The 17,344-nt window shown below is 48.7% G+C and overlaps 1 protein-coding gene across 1 annotated transcript; it reads left to right on the plus strand.

Moving 5' to 3' along the window:
• The first annotated feature begins 6,316 nt into the window (after positions 1-6,316).
• On the plus strand, positions 6,317-15,042 carry LOC129535930 (keratin, type II cytoskeletal 2 oral-like). The gene is given in 10 exon segments (XM_055394672.2): positions 6,317-6,859; positions 7,940-8,166; positions 9,276-9,336; positions 10,038-10,133; positions 10,922-11,086; positions 11,194-11,319; positions 11,973-12,193; positions 13,788-13,822; positions 14,239-14,429; positions 14,432-15,042. Coding segments are annotated over 10 exon segments (1,824 nt in total). The 3' UTR covers positions 14,591-15,042.
• Positions 15,043-17,344: the final 2,302 nt, after the last annotated feature.

Genomic DNA, 17,344 nt, shown 5'->3' on the forward strand with positions numbered 1-17,344 from the left:
AAGTGGAAAGTGGCGAGGCTGGGATTTGAACACAGGTCTAACTTCAAGGCCGCCATGTTTTTCATTCTTCCAAACTGCAAGGAAAGAGAGGGAGGAGTTGCCATCATTTGAGTTTCAGGAAATCCAGCACAGGGAAAATCCAAGGGGATGAGGCCCCTTGCCCAGGGTGCTTCCCTAGGGAAGGTCCATGGCTTTAGGAAAGGCCCAGCAAAATCTGTGGCTGGTGAGAAATAGAGGTTGCAGGAGTGCTGGTTCTCACAGATCTTCTCTATTTCCCAGCATCCCAGAGTGCTTCTTCCTGCTTCTTCATCCCGCAGGCCTTAGTCTGCCCACAGCCTTCTCTCTGTCATTGGGAGCAAGTGTTTTCTCTCCAGGGATGAGGCGAGTCTCCTTGACTTTGAGTCACTGTCCCTTGACTGTCCTCTCCATGCATTCTTAAATTTTTTTAAAAATTAATTAATTACTTTATTTTAATTGGAGGCTAATTATTTTACAATATTGTGGTTTTTGCCATACATTGACATGAATCAGCCATGGGTGTACATGTGTTCCCCATCCTGAACCTCCCTCCCACCTCCTTCCCCGTCCCATCCCTCAGGGTCATCCAAGTAGACTGGCCCTGAACACCCTGTCTCACGCATTGAACCTGGACTGGTCATCTATTTCACATATGATAATATACATGTTTCAATGTTATGCTCTCAAATCATCCCACCCTCGCCTTCTCCCACAGAGCCCCAAAGTATGTTTTTTACATCTGTGTCTCTTTTGCTGTCTTGCATCATCGTTACCATCTTTATAAATTCCATATACATGTGTTAATATACCATATTCTTGTTTTTCTTTCTGACTTACTTCATTCTGTATAACAGGCTCCAGTTTCATCCACCTCATTAGAACTGATTCAAATGAATTCTTTTTAATAGCTGAGTAATATTCCATTGTGTATTCATACCACAGCTTTCTCATCCATTCGTCTGCCAATGGACATCTAGGTTGCTTCCATGTCCTGGCTACTGTAAACAGTGCTGTGATGAACATTGGGGTACATGTGTCTCTTCCAATTCTGGTTTCCTCGGTGTGTATGCCCAGCAGTGGGATTGCTGGGTTGTATGACAGTTCTATTTCCAGTTTTTTAAGGAATCTCCACACTGTTCTCCATAGTGGCTGTACTAGTTTGCATTCCTACCAACAGTGTAAGAGCGTTCCCTTTTCTCCGCACCCTCTCCAGCATATATTGTTTGTGGATAAATAATAAATAATAACAATAAATTATTGTTTATAGACTTTTTGATCGCAGCCATTCTGACTGGCATGAGATGGTACCTCATTTTGGTTTTGATTTGCATTTCTCTGATAATGAGTGATGTTGAGCATCTTTTCATGTGTTTGTTAGCCATCTGTATCTCTTCTTTGGAGAAATGTCTGTTTAGTTCTTTGCATTTTTACTCATTTTAGATGCCTGGGGTTTTAGTGTTTCTTTTGAGCAAACTCTGGGAGATAGTGGAGGACGGAGGAGCCTGGGATGCTACAGTCCATGGGGTTGCAAAGAGCTGGACACGACTTAGTGACTGAACAACAACAACAAAAGTATATTCAACAGCAAGTTAGCAGGGTTTAAGATAGAAAGATTTTGTTGCTAGGTTTGTTTGGGGAGCTCCGATTTACAAGGCTATGGTTTTTCCCGTGGTCATGTATGGATGTGAGAGTTGTATTGTGAAGAAAGCTAATCGCCGAAGAATTGATGCTTTTGAACTGTGGTGCTGGAGAAGACTCTTGAGAGTCCCTTGGACTGCAAGGAGATCCAACCAGTCCATTCTAAAGGAGATCAATCCTGGGTGTTCATTGGAAGGACTGATGCTGAAGCTGAAACTGCAGTACTTTGGCCACCTCATGTGATGAGTTGACTCACTGGAAAAGACTCTGATGCTGGGAAAGGTTGGGGGTGGGAGGAGACGGGGACGACAGAGAATGAGATGGCTGGATGGCATCACCGACTCGATGGACATGAGTTTGAGTGAACTCCAGGAGTTGGTGATGGACAGGGAGGCCTGGCGTGCTGTGATTCATGGGGTCGCAAAGAGTTGGACACGACTGAGCGACTGAACTGAACTGAACTGAACTGAAATGATTCTTTGTACAAGAAAGAGGTTTCTAATAGACAAATAAGCTTTAATAAAAACCCAAGAGAAAGCTAAACAATTTTCATTCCCCAAATTTATTTAGCCACAAAATCTTTTAATCAAGCCTAACTTGGGGATAGATTTCTGCCCTAGATAAGCCCTGGGAGAGAATCTAGTACTAGAAAAGGATTTAGGGGTGAGTTGAAGAGTATTTTAATCCAGTCTGGAGAGGGAACCAGAATTTGAAAAAATTGTGATTGCTAATAAGGTTTAGTAACAAAAGGATTTAGCTGTACTTAGGCATTCACTCGGAGAAGGCAATGGCAAGCTACTCCAGTACTCTTGCCTAGAAAATCCCATGGATGGAGGAGCCTGGTAGGCTGCAGTCCGTGGGGTCGCTATGGGTCAGACATGACTGAGCGACTTCACTTTCACTTTTCACTTTCACACATTGGAGAAGGAAATGGCAACCCACTCCAGGGTTCTTGCCTGGAGAATCCCAGGGACGAGGGAGCCTGGTGGGCTTCCGTCTATGAGGTCACACAGAGTCGGACACGACTGAAGTGACTTAGCAGCAGCAGCAGCAGGCATTCACTTCTTTATCAAACTTAAGTGGTTAATGGGAGCTAGTTCTATAGAGTAATATATTTTTACTGTTAAGTAAAAATTTACATTTTTACATTTACATCTGTTAATGTAAAAACATTTACATCTGTTAAGTAAAGTTATTTCAGTAGTGCCAAGTTTTTGTTTTAACATGGTGAAAAGGAGAAAACAATAATTCATGGTCCAGGGCAGCAGATCCAGAATGACTGCTTGTTTTTGAAGAACAAATTAATGATTATCTTGAAAACTGGATCTGAGAATCCATATGTAGAAAAAGGCATGTAAATACCACCCCTTCATCCTTATCTCCTAGATGTTGAAGGATGTCTGCTCACTTTGACCTAGAGGCAACGACTACTGTCTCATGATTCATCCTTCCTCTTACAATTACGTTTTAGGAAACTCAAGCATTCTCACTGTAGTTGAGTGCCAGAGAACAATTTGGTTAGAGGGGACAACTCTACTTCATGAAAACTGTCTTATTTTCTAGGTGAGGAAGTAAGGATTCAGAGTGTTTTGGCAACCTTACACAGAAGGTTCCAGCAAGCAAGGGATTAGAACTCACACTGTTGGCAGCAGGTAGTTCATTGGAACTGCCCTAGAAGATCAGTGGGAAATATAGCCCAGGATGCTAACTCTGGATATTTTCAGCAGCTTTAGTCAACTGCTGAGAAAACAATCCCAACTGGCTAAATAAGGCGGTGGTTGGCAGGCTCAGGGTATGCGGATTGGGGGAATTCAACCAAAACTGTGCTTCGGTGGCCTGCCCATCTCCCCTCTCTGTTCCTCTTCTGCAGTATCAACCAGGATGGCCGAAGTGAGCCACACAGAGGAGGGTGCCACCCGCTGCCTCAGCACTGGAACCAAGGGAGGGGAAGGGAGTCAGAGACGTTGATGTTGGTCCTAGTTTGCTTTGAGCTCTCACTTGGGGCTTCAGGGCTTCTGGCTCAGCTTTGTTCCCAGGGAGGGCATTTCATCTTCTGCTTTTAAAGGAGTTTGAAAGATTATGAACACAGACCTCCCAAAGAGGACTGGCATTCAACTGATGGATGGAGCAAATGTCTCAGAGAAGAACATGATACAGATCCCCGTCACGAATTGTCTATGGATGGGTAATCTTGACTTAACCCAGTTTGCTGCTGGACACGATTTAAATCTCAAAACAATTCTGTGTGTGGGGCTCATTTTACATATAAAAAGAATCCTCATTTTACATATAAGAGAGGCTAAAGAATTCTAGACTTAGCGACTAAACAGCAACAACAAAGAAGTCAAGTAGTTTGACCAAGGTCATCACATGGTAAGAGGTAGACAAGAGGTTATTTGAACCCAGGTCTTCTGAAGTCGGTGATGACAGGCTTTCTGTTAGACCCCAGCTACCTTACTTTGTAACTATCATGGACTTTCAGCTTACACTGTTTCCTGTGAGGCTCATCACAAACCAATTAGGTTGGAAGGGATCTGACAGATTAGAACACAAACTTGTGTGCTGAGTCACTGCTCAAGGTCGCCCAATCCACAGCAATCCCAGCAGAGGTCTTACCCTCTACAGTCCCAACTTGTTAGCTTATGCTCCATTCACACTCAGCTTCCTTCTCAGGGCTGAAAGTTGTCTTGAGGACAGTCAAGGCCAAACATAAGTTACTCCCTCCCCCATGTTCCCCAGGAGAATATTAGCAATAACTGAACATACAGTGCTTACCATATGTTAAGCACCATAGTAAGCATTTCATATTTATTTAACTTGTTCAATGCTCGAGTACCTGCTATTACCATCCCCATCTTATAGTTGAGGAAACCAAGACCCATAAGAATTAAGTAACTTGTTCAAGGCCAAAGGGCTACTGCGCTTCTAACCAAGTGGACTAACTTTAGACAAGCGACAGAGTAGAGAATTGAGGATCAGCTGCAGAGCACTTAAAATTGCTAAACTTGAGGTTCTTGAGGGTTTTTCAGACCAGTCCTCTGCACCAGACTGCCTTGTCTGGAGACCAACCCAGAAAGAGAGTGCATGTTGCTGACTTGACCAGAATTCTGGAGATAGACTCACCACCTATTTTTCGGGCTGTGAGAATCACTTGCTCCTGTTTCTGCCATAGCTTGTGAAGTCCCATATGTAGGTAACAACCTGAGAATTTGTTCTTGCCATGCGTGGTGTGGCTGGGTGTGGAGATGAGTTGGTCTAGGGATGGGAGATGATTGAGCTATCAAAAGTTAGAGCAGAAACACCTCAGCGTACCCACTCTACTGCCAAGGGTCCTCCATTCCCCTTACTCCCTGAGCCCAGAAGGAACCCATCTTCTAGACCAGGGCTTCCCAAATTTCACTGATCATAAGGATTACCTGAAGGTCTTGTTAAGCATACAGACACCCAAACCCTTCCTCCGAAGATTTACATTCCATGAGGCTGGGTCTAGATTATCTATACGCTTAGATACTGGTCATCAGTTAATGCGCATTCTTGGTGTGCTCGCCCTGCGCACAGGCTGGAGACTCAGAATGAGTGGGACTCAACTCCTTCCCTTGACAAGCTCAGGACCCAGAGGGGTCCTGACAAATAAACAGATAAGGATACTCTGAATCAGGGCCATGTTGGGAAAAGCACAGGCTGTGGTGGGAAAAGCAGGAGGGGCATCTAACCCAAACCAGGTGGTGGAGGGGGGAGGGGGTCAAAGGCCACCAGATCTGATACAGCATGCCTTCTCACTCTCAGATGATGAATGGGGTCTTTGAGCTGCCATCAGCCAGCTGGTCCCACATTCTGCCCTCCCTTGCTTCTGGATCCAGAAATCACCTGCTGCTGGTCTAGGATGGTGGTAGAGGGGCTTGGTCTGAGACTCCTCTCCGTATGCATCCCCTTCTTCTTTGCAAGCTTTACACTTGCTGCATATCTGACCTTCATTGCTCCCACAGGTCAGACATTTTATCTTCACCTGTGTTTCCCATGACAGCAGCATCTCTCAGCTCAAGTGACAAGCTGGATTAAGGGATGATTTGGCAAAGGTGGTGCCAGAGTGGATCCTGTGGGGTCAGTGCACCTCTCATCCCTCCATCCTCCCTACCCTGAGCCCTCCTCTGGATATTTCTTTGAAGTATCATGGACATGCCATGGAGTGGTGGCACTCTGCGTGCAGGGAGGGACTCAGGTCACCTGGAAAAGGTTGTCTGGTCCTCAGCCTGGTGTCATAGAGCTCAGTAGCTCCTGATCCCCTGGTATCAAACCCCCATTCATCCTGCTGGATCAGGTGCTGTTTGAGTTCCCTGAGACCCTTGAGGAAACCCATGGAGGGAAGGGAAATCCAGTCCTTTGTCAACTGAGGCAAGTTTGGATGATTAAGCTAAGAGAGCAAAGTCACTTTGGTTCGGGGGATTGTTTTTGAGGTGTGTTTGCAAAGTAGAAGTAACTTATTGCCTGGGAGGCAAACCAAACCCAAGATGACTCTCAGCTAATTGCTTGCCTCTCCTTCTTCCAAACCAAACTCCTTGGTATATAAAGACCAGTCTCCTCTGTTGTCCCCAGCCTCTGTCCTCATCCCTCTCGCAGCTCCTGCTAAGTGACTGCTAGCTTGCCTTTGAGCTCTCTCACCATGAACAGACAAGTCTGCAAGAAATCCGTCAGTGGAGGGAGCCAGGGCTTCTCCGTCTGCTCTGTCGTGGTCCCCAGCAGCAGCAGCAGGATGAGCTGTGTGGCCCGCTCTGGAGGAGCTGGCGGAGGGGTCTGTGGATCCCGGGGGAGAGCAGGCGGCTTTGGCAGTCGCAGCCTCTACAACCTGGGTGGCAATAAGAGCATCTCCATCAGCGTGGCTGGCTCCCGGGCTGGTGGCTTTGGGGGAGGGCGCAGCAGCTGCGTCAGTGGCTATGGAGGTGGTTATGGAGGTGGCATTTGTGGAGTTAGAGGAATGGGCAGTGGTTATGGAGGGGTTGGTGGCTTTGGAGGGACTAGTAGCTTTGGTGGGCCTGGTAGCTATGGCTCTAGTGTCTGCCCTGGGGGAATCCAGGAAGTGACCATCAACCAGAGCCTCCTGCAACCCCTCAATGTGGAGATCGACTCCCAGATTGGAAAAGTAAAGGCCCAGGAGAGGGAGCAGATCAAGACCCTCAACAACAAGTTTGCCTCCTTCATTGACAAGGTGAGGGCAAAGCCCAGAGGTGTCCTGGAGGGGTTGGGCTGCCCAGGGGGATGGTATGGGAAGATGCCCATGGGACCTGCCAGGCTCAGAGGCAGGGGCTCCAGCTTCTTGTGCTGGCTCTGCCTTGGCCCCTGCAGGACAGTCAGTGCCTCTCTTGCTCTGTAGGCCCTGTCTTCCCAGCTGTGAAATGGGGGAAGAGTTTCATCTCCTGATTTTCTTCTTGGGACAGGGCCCAGGAAAGTGAAGTGAGAGTCCAGGAATGCTGTTACCTCTTTTTAAGAAAGGGGCATTAACCATGAAATTATTATAGCTAACTTTTAGTGACTCTTGAGGAGCAATTGCTTGGTAATCCAAACTAGCTGACAACCAAACCTGCATTAGGAGGAATCTCAGTGATGAGTAGTGGCAATTGACTTACCTTCTAGATGATGCTATGCTTCAGCCCACATTACACCAAGCTGTCCACGTTCGGGCAGGGAAAGGTGTGCTGTATGTGAAGGAAAGAGCCTGGGATTTGAAGTTAAACTGAAGTCAGCTGTAAGCCGAGTAACTGAAAGGGGGAACAATTAAGGAAAATAAGAAAAACTTAGGAAAAGTTAGACCTCGTTGACTATTTTCCCTGCCTGAAGGGAGGTAAAAAAGCTTTCCTTTAAAAGACGATAAGAAACAGCTTTGTTTGTGCAGGTCTCCTTTAGGTGTATGCTGAAGGATTCCAATAGACTTGATGAGGGCTGGGTTTGTCTCTTAGTTTTGTCACTTAGTAGCCACCTCACTTTGGGCAACTTATTTACGCACTTGGAGACTCAGTTTCCTTATCTTCAAAATGGGGATAACACCCTTTATAGGTAGTTGTATGGGAGGATTAAATGAGTTAGACTAGGTGAAAACAGCATTAATGAAGCACTCAATGTATCTCTTCCTCCTTTTCTAAACCCTCATCCTTCTCAAATTCCTGAAAAGACAGAGGCTCCTGAAGACTGGACAACCGGGTTGAGCTCCCACAGAGTGAACCCTTTGGGTTGGATGGCCCCACCCGCCCGACCCAAGAAGCTGACTCTTTCTGTGCCTCCACTGCTGCAGGTGCGGTTCCTGGAGCAGCAGAACAAGGTCCTGGAGACCAAGTGGGACCTGCTCCAGCAGCGGACCGCGGGCTTGGGCTCCAGTGTGGGCTCCAGAGGCCTGGAGCCTTTATTTGAAAGCTACATCAACTGCCTGCGCAGGCAGCTGGATTCGGCTCTGGCCGAGAAGGGGAATCTGGAAGGAGAGCTAAGGAACATGCAGGACCTGGTGGAAGACTTCAGAAAGAAGTGAGGGCCCCAGCTGGGGAGTTCCCCCTCCTGGTGGATTAGCAGGGAGGTGTGGTCCCAACTGAGGATTTTTAACTGTTCCTGACTGTACCTTCACTCAGGACTTGTGGATGGATTTATTGAGTATGTGAGAGGGTGGGGACTGAGACTTCCAAGTGGCTGATGATGCCAGATTTGTCAGTCTCCAGCCAGGGCCCTTCTACACGAGCCCATATGGACGAGAGAGCCCTCCCAGAGGTCAAAGTCCTTTAGACTGGAGGGCCCTCCACACTTTACTGTGCCAAGGCAGCACCCTGGAAGCCCATCAAAAATGCAAATTCCCCTGCTCTGGCCCTAGATTCTGAACCAGTAGGTGGGGCAGGTGCCAGGTTCCAGGCAGACTGCTGTAAAGTGCGCTTCCAATGTGTCCAGCCCCGTCCCATTTCTGCAGCTTCAGTCAGCTCCCTCTTGCACGTCTGCAATTATGGCTGACATTCTCTGAGGTCTGCAAGAGGTGAACGGGACCTCTCAAGATGGGAAGGGGGCTCCAGCCATCCCCGGGACCTGCAAGAAGGGGAAAGCCTGTTCTGGGGAGGCCCCATTCCACTCCACATGCACAAGCCTGTGGGCACCTGCTCAGATTAATGGGAAGAGAAACAGAGAGAACAGAGGTTGAAACACCCAGCCTGAGCAAATACCTCTCTGGGCTCATCTGCCCACGTGCTTCGTGATGTCTCTAGAGCTGGGCTCCTCGAAGTCTTCCCCTCCCCTGCCTGCCACTCCTTGGCGTGTCACTCAGACCTAGAGGGAGGTGGTCGAGGCAGTTGCCTGAGCTCCGAAAGGCCTCTAGGCAGGACTGGCTACATCAGTTTCAGTTTCAGTGTAAAATGAAAACTCAGGGCCCTTGTCAAAAAATTATTAAGAATTTCAATATTGGGTCAACAGAGCTTTAAACCAAGCATGAGGACCTTCTGAACCTAGGGCTTTGTGTAACTGCATGGGTCGCACACCCTTGAAGCTGGTCCCGTCCCCTGGTGAGGAGATTCTGCCTGAGTTCTTAGGAGCCTCTTTTTTTCTTTTCCCAACTTCTGAAATGTCAATGTCCAAACGTGTGGATCTTTCTGTCCCAGGTATGAAGATGAGATCAACAAGCGTACTACTGCAGAGAATGAGTTCGTGGGGCTCAAGAAGGTGAGGAATCCGGGACAATGGGGACCTTGGCTCCCTTTCTGGGTTTGGCCCCCCCTGGAGGGAGAGCTGAGTCAACTTCTCTAGGGCCCTGTGACCCTATGCTCTGTGGGCTGTTTACATCTTTTCTTGCATTTTTGGGGAATGAGGAGTTTGATGAAGGACGCTGCTCCGAGTATGTTGCTGGTGGGGACGACATCTTATAATGTGACCAATGAGCTGACTGGTGATGTGAAATAATAATGCAGGCTTTATCTATAGCATTAATCAAGGTTTTCAGCCTACAAGTGTACCCTGGATGTTATTAATAAAAAGAATCAGCAAATACTGGTAGCTTGTGTCAGTCAGTCATCATAAAGATGACGTTGTGAGAAGAATGCCTTCCTTTCTCTTCAAGAGGCTGGGTTTTTGGTCCTACCTAACCAAAGTCACATATTGGATAAATGTGATTTTGCTACCCTTACTCCATACCTGGCTGATGGGGGTCTATGTTTTGTTAAAGCATTGGGATTTGATTGGCCAAGGTAATTAAAAGAAAGAAAACCACTTTTTCTTTTTTTCAAAAAAGAGAAGTCATAATTAGGGGAATGGGGGAGGGGCAAAGAAGAACGATGACGACTCAGAACAGTGCTGTGGGTGGAGGGGGAGCAGACAGTCACATTCTTTTGGGTTTCTGACTGCCTTCCTCCCTTCCTCTTGCTCAGGACGTGGATGCAGCCTTCATGAACAAGGTGGAGCTTCAGGCCAAGGTGGACGGTCTGACAGACGAACTTAACTTCCTGAGGACTCTCTATGAGACGGTGATTCCTTTGTTGGCCAAGCCCCAGAGCCTTCTTATCTGCATCTTTCCAAGCATGCTTCCCAAATGTGACATCAGGGGACAGTCACGTGGCAGGATGGGGCTTCCTAGGTGGCTCAGTGGTAAAGAATCTGCCTGCAATGCAGGAGACACGGGTTTGATATCTGGGTAGGGAAGATGCCCTGGAGGAGGGCATGGCAACCCACTCCAGTATTCTGGCCTGGAGAATCCCATGGACAGAGGAGCCTGGCGGGCTACAGTCCATGCAGTCACAAAGAGTTGAATGCAACTGAGTGACTGAACACATGCACGCACATGGCAGGACACTCACAAAACCAGCAGTAGAGCTCAGACCTCAGCTCCACTCCACCCAGGAAATGCCAACTTAACTCCTCAGTTGCCTAGACCTGGCTCACAGGGCCGGGGTCCCTCTCTGTCCCCTACTTACCCTCTGGAGTTGGCTCTAACCCTCTGGCTCCTAACCCAGAACCACAGTGAGCTCTTCCAGAGGACCCCTCCTTACTGCAGTCCCCTGGAAACCCACCCAGCAGGGTTCACGGACTGATACTTTCAGGCCGACAATCTTATCATATAGGTGTTGTTCCTTTTCCCTTTTGTTTTGTTGTCTGGTATCCTTTAGGCTGTAGCCAGGCCTGAAATGCAAGCTGATATTTCTAAGTCTCCCACTCCTGGCCCCCTGTTGCAGGGGTAGAAGATTCTTGGACTTCTTTATTCTCAGCATCTGTTGAGGCCAGGAGATGGTGAAAGTGAGCTCCATGTTTCCCACAGGAACTGACCCAGATGCAGAATCACCTTAATGACATGTCCGTGGTCCTGTCCATGGACAACAACCGCTGCCTGGACCTAGACAGCATCATCAATGAGGTCAAGGCCCAGTATGAGGACATCGCCCAGAAGAGCAAGGCCGAGGCTGAGGCCCTGTACCAGACCAAGGTACGAGCTGTCCTCTGTTTCCACACTCTAGCTGTAGGCCCACTGACCTCCGTCAAAAGCGCTCCAGCAGTTTGCAAAGTTGTGATGATGGGTTTCTCTTCTGTCAGCTTGGAGAGCTGGAGAGCAAGGCTGGCAGGCATGGGGACGACTTGAAGAACACCAAGAATGAGATCATGGAGCTTAACCGGATGATCCCAAGGCTGCGGGCTGAGATTGAGAGCGTCAAGAAGCAGGTGGGTCTGGGCTGAGTGGAAAGTCCTGGAGGTCTTCTGGGCCCTGGCGGGGAGGAGGAGAAGCAACAGCTGGGCTTCTGCCACAGGCCTTCTCAGTCCTTTTGTGGTTGCCTGTGGGACAGCCTGGTCTCTGGGACACTCTGTTCTCCTCAATTCTCCTCCCCGAGGTTGGGCTTCTCAGAAGGCTCCCTAAGGAGAGACGGTTGTCCATTCTGGTTTGCCCAGCAGCAAATCTTCCAACTGTAAGGGTGGCCTTAAACACCCAGCTCTCAGTAGGATCTGCCCTTAATAAGCTATTTATCACGCACTTCATGTAACCTTGAAGACTAATTTGTGTCACTGGAATGAAGTGATTAGGAAAGACAGTCTTTTAACAATCTTAAAAAAAAGAACCACTCATCAGACTACCGCCACCTTAACCAGCAAACTGGTGTTCCTTTTCTTGATGAGACATGAGTTAATTTAAAAGGGCCAAAGAAGAATGAACCAACTGTGAAACTGACTTCTGTTTTCTGAGTATGCTCCACTGAATTTCTAAGAAGGGGAGGAAGGGAAAGGGAGGAATTTCTTGGGTGGGTAAGAGACGTTGGAAAGATCAACTGTTTGCTTTCTGGTCACTAGTCTAAACAGTCTCTTAACTCCCTTCTTCCTAGAATGCCAACCTGCAGAACGCTATTGCTGATGCTGAGCAGCGTGGGGAGCTGGCCCTCAAGGATGCCAACGCCAAGCTCCAAGAACTGCAGAATGCCCTTCAGCAGGCCAAGGATGACCTGGCCCGGCTGCTGCGCGACTACCAGGAGTTAATGAATATCAAACTGGCCCTGGATGTGGAGATCGCTACCTACCGCAAGCTGCTGGAGAGTGAGGAGTGCAGGTGAGGGGCTGTGGGGTCATTATCCTCCAGAAGTGAGTTCAGAGTGACCTTTGAGAGAGGAGAAAGGGAACAAGGTTACAGAGAGAGGACAATAGGTAGGGAATCTCCTGAATGACAGAGTTGAGGATTCAGGCCCCACTATATATATGTGTGTGGATATATATATACAATGAAGCTTATCTCACACTCTGATTTACATTAGACATCAATGTTGCATTACATATCTCTGCTGGGTGACAGAGGATGAGATAGTTGGATAGCATCACTGACTCAGTGGACGAGTTTGAATAAACTCCAGGAGATAGCAAAGGACAGGGAAGCCTGGTGTGCTGCAGTCCATGTGGTCGCAAAGAGTCGGACACGACTGAGCAGCTAAACACCTCTGTTGAGCCTCACTATATACAAGTGGAAGGGGGGCTTATAATAAAAGTTGTAGTGCTGTCCACTGGACCTTTCTCAGACAATGACAATGTACTATGCCTGTGCTATCCAATATAGTAGCCCTTGGCCACTTGAGCACTTGAAACCTGGCTAATGAAGCTGAGTTTTACATTTAATTTAATTTAAATAAAATAGCTTCAGGTGGGGAGTGGTTACCATGCTGGACAGCTCAGTATGGACAGTCCTAGAACACCCACATCCCTGAGGCTGAGTCTATATGGGAAAGTGGCTGATACATACACAGGCTGGAAAAATTACGCAATATCAAGTAACAGATAAGGGCTCAGCAAATGGATGTTAAATGCCAAAGGGGTGTCAAGAATTGAAAGATCCTTCTAATGACTAGCTGCTCCATGAATCCTGTGTTCAGAGCCTCTGTCTTCAGGCAGCTCCCAATCTGATGGAGGAAGCAGAACTCACATGTGAGAAGAAAACTTAAGGATTTCTTACGTCTCTAAGAGAAGGAGTGAGAGTGCAGATGGTGCTGCGTGTATTGGGAATTGTGGGGTGAGGAAGGAGAGAGCAACACCAGTGGGGCCACACTGGCAAGGCGTGCGGACACGTTCCACGTCTGCTCAAACGTGTGGTCATGCCTGCTCCGTGAACAAGAACGAGGCACAGGAAGATGGGCAGTGTGGGCAGGACATTTCCACCATGTGTTGAGTGTCAGCCCCTCTCACATATCACCCATCTTGAATAACCATTACTGCCAGGAGGGCTCACTGGGGAAGGCTTCCCGGAAGAAGGGAGGTAGGAATAAGAAAGCCAGGCCGGGGTGAAGGAGGGGAAGGGCATAGCTAAGGTGGGAAGATGGTCTCAGCTGTGGAGGAGAGGTGAGGACGGGCTAATCACGGGGGTGCTGAGTGATGAGTAGTGTGTCTGGAAGATAATCTGGGAAATTAGTGAAAGATGATGGGAGGATGGAAAGACGGTAGGTAATAGGTGGAGCTGCTGGAAGCCTTACTCCCCTGCAGCAGCCCCTTTTCCTGGGGAGATCCGTGTCTGGAAACAGACTCAGAATAGCCTTTCTTCTTTTGGGAGTTTGACCCCTACGAGGGCAAAAGGCAGGACATGGCTCCCAGGGTTATGAACCCTGAGCTCTTTGGCTAAGGACTCATTGCAGAAATAATCCTCATCTCCTCTTGCTTTTTAGAATGTCTGGAGAATGTCAGAGTGCTGTGTGCATTTGTAAGTAGCCTTTCAAAAACTTTCTCCCTGGGGTGCAAAAAGGGCAACTAGAAACATCCCAACTGACATTTGGGTGGGAGAGCCTGACCCATGCAAGGCAGCCAGGCCACCAAAGTGTCCAGAGTCTCAGGCCATGGCCACACTACTCTGCTCCTAGTGGAACTTGACCAACTGGCAGGCCAGAGCTGAAGCCCCTGTGGTCCCAGGGACTTCTTTAGGTTGGAGAACCAGAAATTCCTGTGGATACTTCTGGCTCTTATTCCTGGGGAAGGGGACCAGAGGGCCAGGGCTCACTCCTGCTGTTTACCCACTGAGGCTTCAGAGAAGTTGAGTAACTTTATCTGAGTCACATAGCCAAGCAGGTTTGGGATACAGGCCCAGGGCTTGAGCCTGAGTCGAGTGCTTGTTCTCCTTAGCGGTGGTCAGCAATGTCACCAGCACAGGCACCAGCTCTGGTGGAGGCCATGGGGGATTTGGAGGCATCGCTGGTGGCAGTGGCAGTGGTTACAGAGGCGGTGGCGGCGGCAGCAGTGGCAGAGGAGGGAGCAACAGAGGCAGCAGTGGCAGCTACGGAGGAGTCAGTGGTGGCAGCGGTGGGGGCAGAGGCAGGGGCCTGGGAGCTGCCAGGCCTGCAGCAGTGGGAGCAGCGGCTCTGTGAACCAGAGCGGCATCCAGAGCTCAGGAAGCACTGGCTACATGTCTGGTGGTGGGGGCGGCACCACCATCTGCTTCCCTCAAACCACCGGCTCAAACCAGCTTTGCAAGTGATCCTTTGGGGCCCAATCTCCACGCCCACTGGTTTCCCCTCAGATTGTGACAGCACTTCTCACCTCTCTGCTTGGCATCGACAAATGCCAACCCCAACCTTGCTTTTCCTCAAGCTCCTGGGAGAAGCGGTTGAGCTTCCTGGCTTCTCCATCCCCAAGACCTCTCCTAGGCCTGGGAGGTCCAGCTGCTAGCCTGGGATGATGATGCCCCTAGATGCACCCTTGTAAAGGCCCCTGACTTTGGACAGCAACACCTCAGCCCAGACAAGTGTGGGTCTTCCCAGCCTGGCCTGTTTCCGCCCTGGCCCATCTCTCTTGGGAGTTGATGGTCTGAGGCTGGAGGAGGGCAGTGCAGTGGGGCTGCTGCCAGAGGGTAAATGGTTAAGATCTCTGGACTGTTGGTTCTCATGGTTCCTGCCCCACATCTGGACATCATATCCTGACTCACCTCTGGCACCTTAATTCCCTGAGCTGTGGATTCTCTGCTGATGGTTGTTGTACTTTCTTTTCCCAATAAATTGCACTGTATTTCATATTCTGGTATTTGGCTTTCAAGGAGTCACAAAATAGACGGAAATCAGGTATGGATGGCAATCTCCTAGGTTAGTAGTAGGTGTAAAGGCCACTGCATAGTCTTGGCTTCTCCTCTATCCATTTGGCTGTGTTCTCGTGATAGGACTGGTCAAGCGTAATTATGTTGCTTCAGTGGGGACTGCCCACTCCCAAGGAGGCCTTCCCACTAACCTTCTTGCCCCCACTGGGCCTCTGAGACCCAGTGTTGGTAGAGGAGTGTTTTGCAGTTCATCAACATAATAGATTCCAGTGGGGTTTGGTTCCTTCCAGGTAAAAGGCAAGGGTTTCCCTGATGGTTTAGATGGTAAAGAATCAGCCTGCAATGTGGGAGACCCAGGTTTGATCTCTGGGTCAGGAAGATCCCCTGGTGAAGGGAATGGCAGCCCACTCCAGTATTCTTGCCTGGAGAATTCTATGAACAGAGGAACCTCATCCATGGGGTTGCAAAGAGTCAGACACAACTGAGACACTAACACTTTCACTTTCTTTCAGGTAAGAGGCAGGAGTGCTACCCTAGTGAGGCTCACACCAGATAGATGTAAAATTACGAGTGGGGAAGATGCGCGTCTACCCTTACACCAACATTTCCCAGTCATTCTCAGAAGCTGGATCCCAGACCCAGGAAGGATCAGGGTAATAGGACAGCCACTGATGGAAACCAGGGAGACTGAGAGAGTCTGTGGAGATGGCAATTAGAGTCTCATTCCTTTCCCCACCTGCCAAGCCAATCCCTTCTGCAGGCCTTTGAGTGTGATAAAACTCTGGTTTGTAAGTCACGCATTACCACCCAGAAATGAGATCAGAGCTGGACTAATGAGAAGGCAACGGTACATTTGTCTGATGGTCCAAGGAGATTACCAGGAGATTGCTCAAGATTCACGTTCTAGAGCCTGATCTGATCTCCTGTGTTCACCCCAAGTATAGCAGCTCTGGAGAACGAGATATTTCAAAGTTTCTACACTTGAGAGTTCAGTAAATCTATGCCCATCTTTTTAAGGTCTACAGGCAGGTAGCCCTCTTTCCCATTTATCCCTGGCACAGCTCTGGGGATTTTGGGAGTAGGGCAGGCCATTCTGGATTACTGCTCTTACTGGCCCTTTAGAGACATTCCAAGAAACTTCATTAATCTCAGGAAAACACCCCAGATGCTCTGCTCCATGTGTTGCTTAGTTTACTGGGAAGAGTCCTGGATTAAACCAGCTTTTCACGACACTGGAGCAGCAGGGTTGAGGGTAGCCGCTGCAGTCTCTCTCTCTCTTTTTAAACTTTTAATTTTGTATTGGGCTATAGCCAATTAACAAAACACTGTGGTAGTTTCAGGTGAACAGCGAAGGGACTCAGCCATACATGTATATGTATCCATCCTCCCCTAAACTCCCATCCCCTCCAGGCTGCTGCATAACACTGAACAGAGTTCCATGAGTCACTGTAGTCTCTTTATCCATCTGCTCCATGTGTGAAAATCTTGGTGTGGTGTGCTGTCTCAGGGCCCTGCACAGGGTGTGGGGCACTGAGTAAAAGTTTGGTGGTCAATTGAAAGAATGAATTGAAATGAATAAGGAGAACAGAACCTCCCTCCTCCCAGGTGGACAGGAAGATGGGATAGATCACCCTGCAAGGCAGGATGGAGCTGAAAGTTACAGTGAGAACCTAGGACCCTCTTGTGAACTCTTTCGAGAAGAGTTGGCAGAGGGGGCTCTTAAGAGAGGTAGTGAAAGACTGGGAGAAGAAGCCTGGAGCTGGCCTGGGAAGGAGAGAGCGTTTGGGCCACATAAGGGAAGGACAAAGATACAGGGCAGATATCCAGACCAACTCCTGGGAGAACTCCAGGACTGGCATCATGTCTCATGATCTTGACATAGACTAGGACTAAACCATGTGATAGTGGAGCATGGAAGCTTTCAGGGTGAGGGCATGATGTTTCAGTCCAGAGTAGGGGTGGGAGAGGATGGACTATTTCTAAGTCTATTGGAGGCTGGCAATCCTGGGCTTTCTGAACCTTCAGAAGTCCCTCAAACTCACCTCCTATTTGAAGCTAAAGCTCTTTGTCTTTGAAAGAAGCCAGGGTGGGTAGAGTAGGTATTTACCCATGTGGAATGGCCAGAGGGTGACAGGACACTTGAAATCCTCTCAGTTATACCTTTAGCAGTAAATTTATCTCCTAGTGTCAATGCTTCTTTTT

This window comes from Moschus berezovskii, chromosome 6 (assembly GCF_049115385.1).
Source record: "Moschus berezovskii isolate FMDL1 chromosome 6, NW_MosBer_1.0, whole genome shotgun sequence".
Taxonomy (NCBI): Eukaryota; Metazoa; Chordata; class Mammalia; order Artiodactyla; family Moschidae; genus Moschus; species Moschus berezovskii.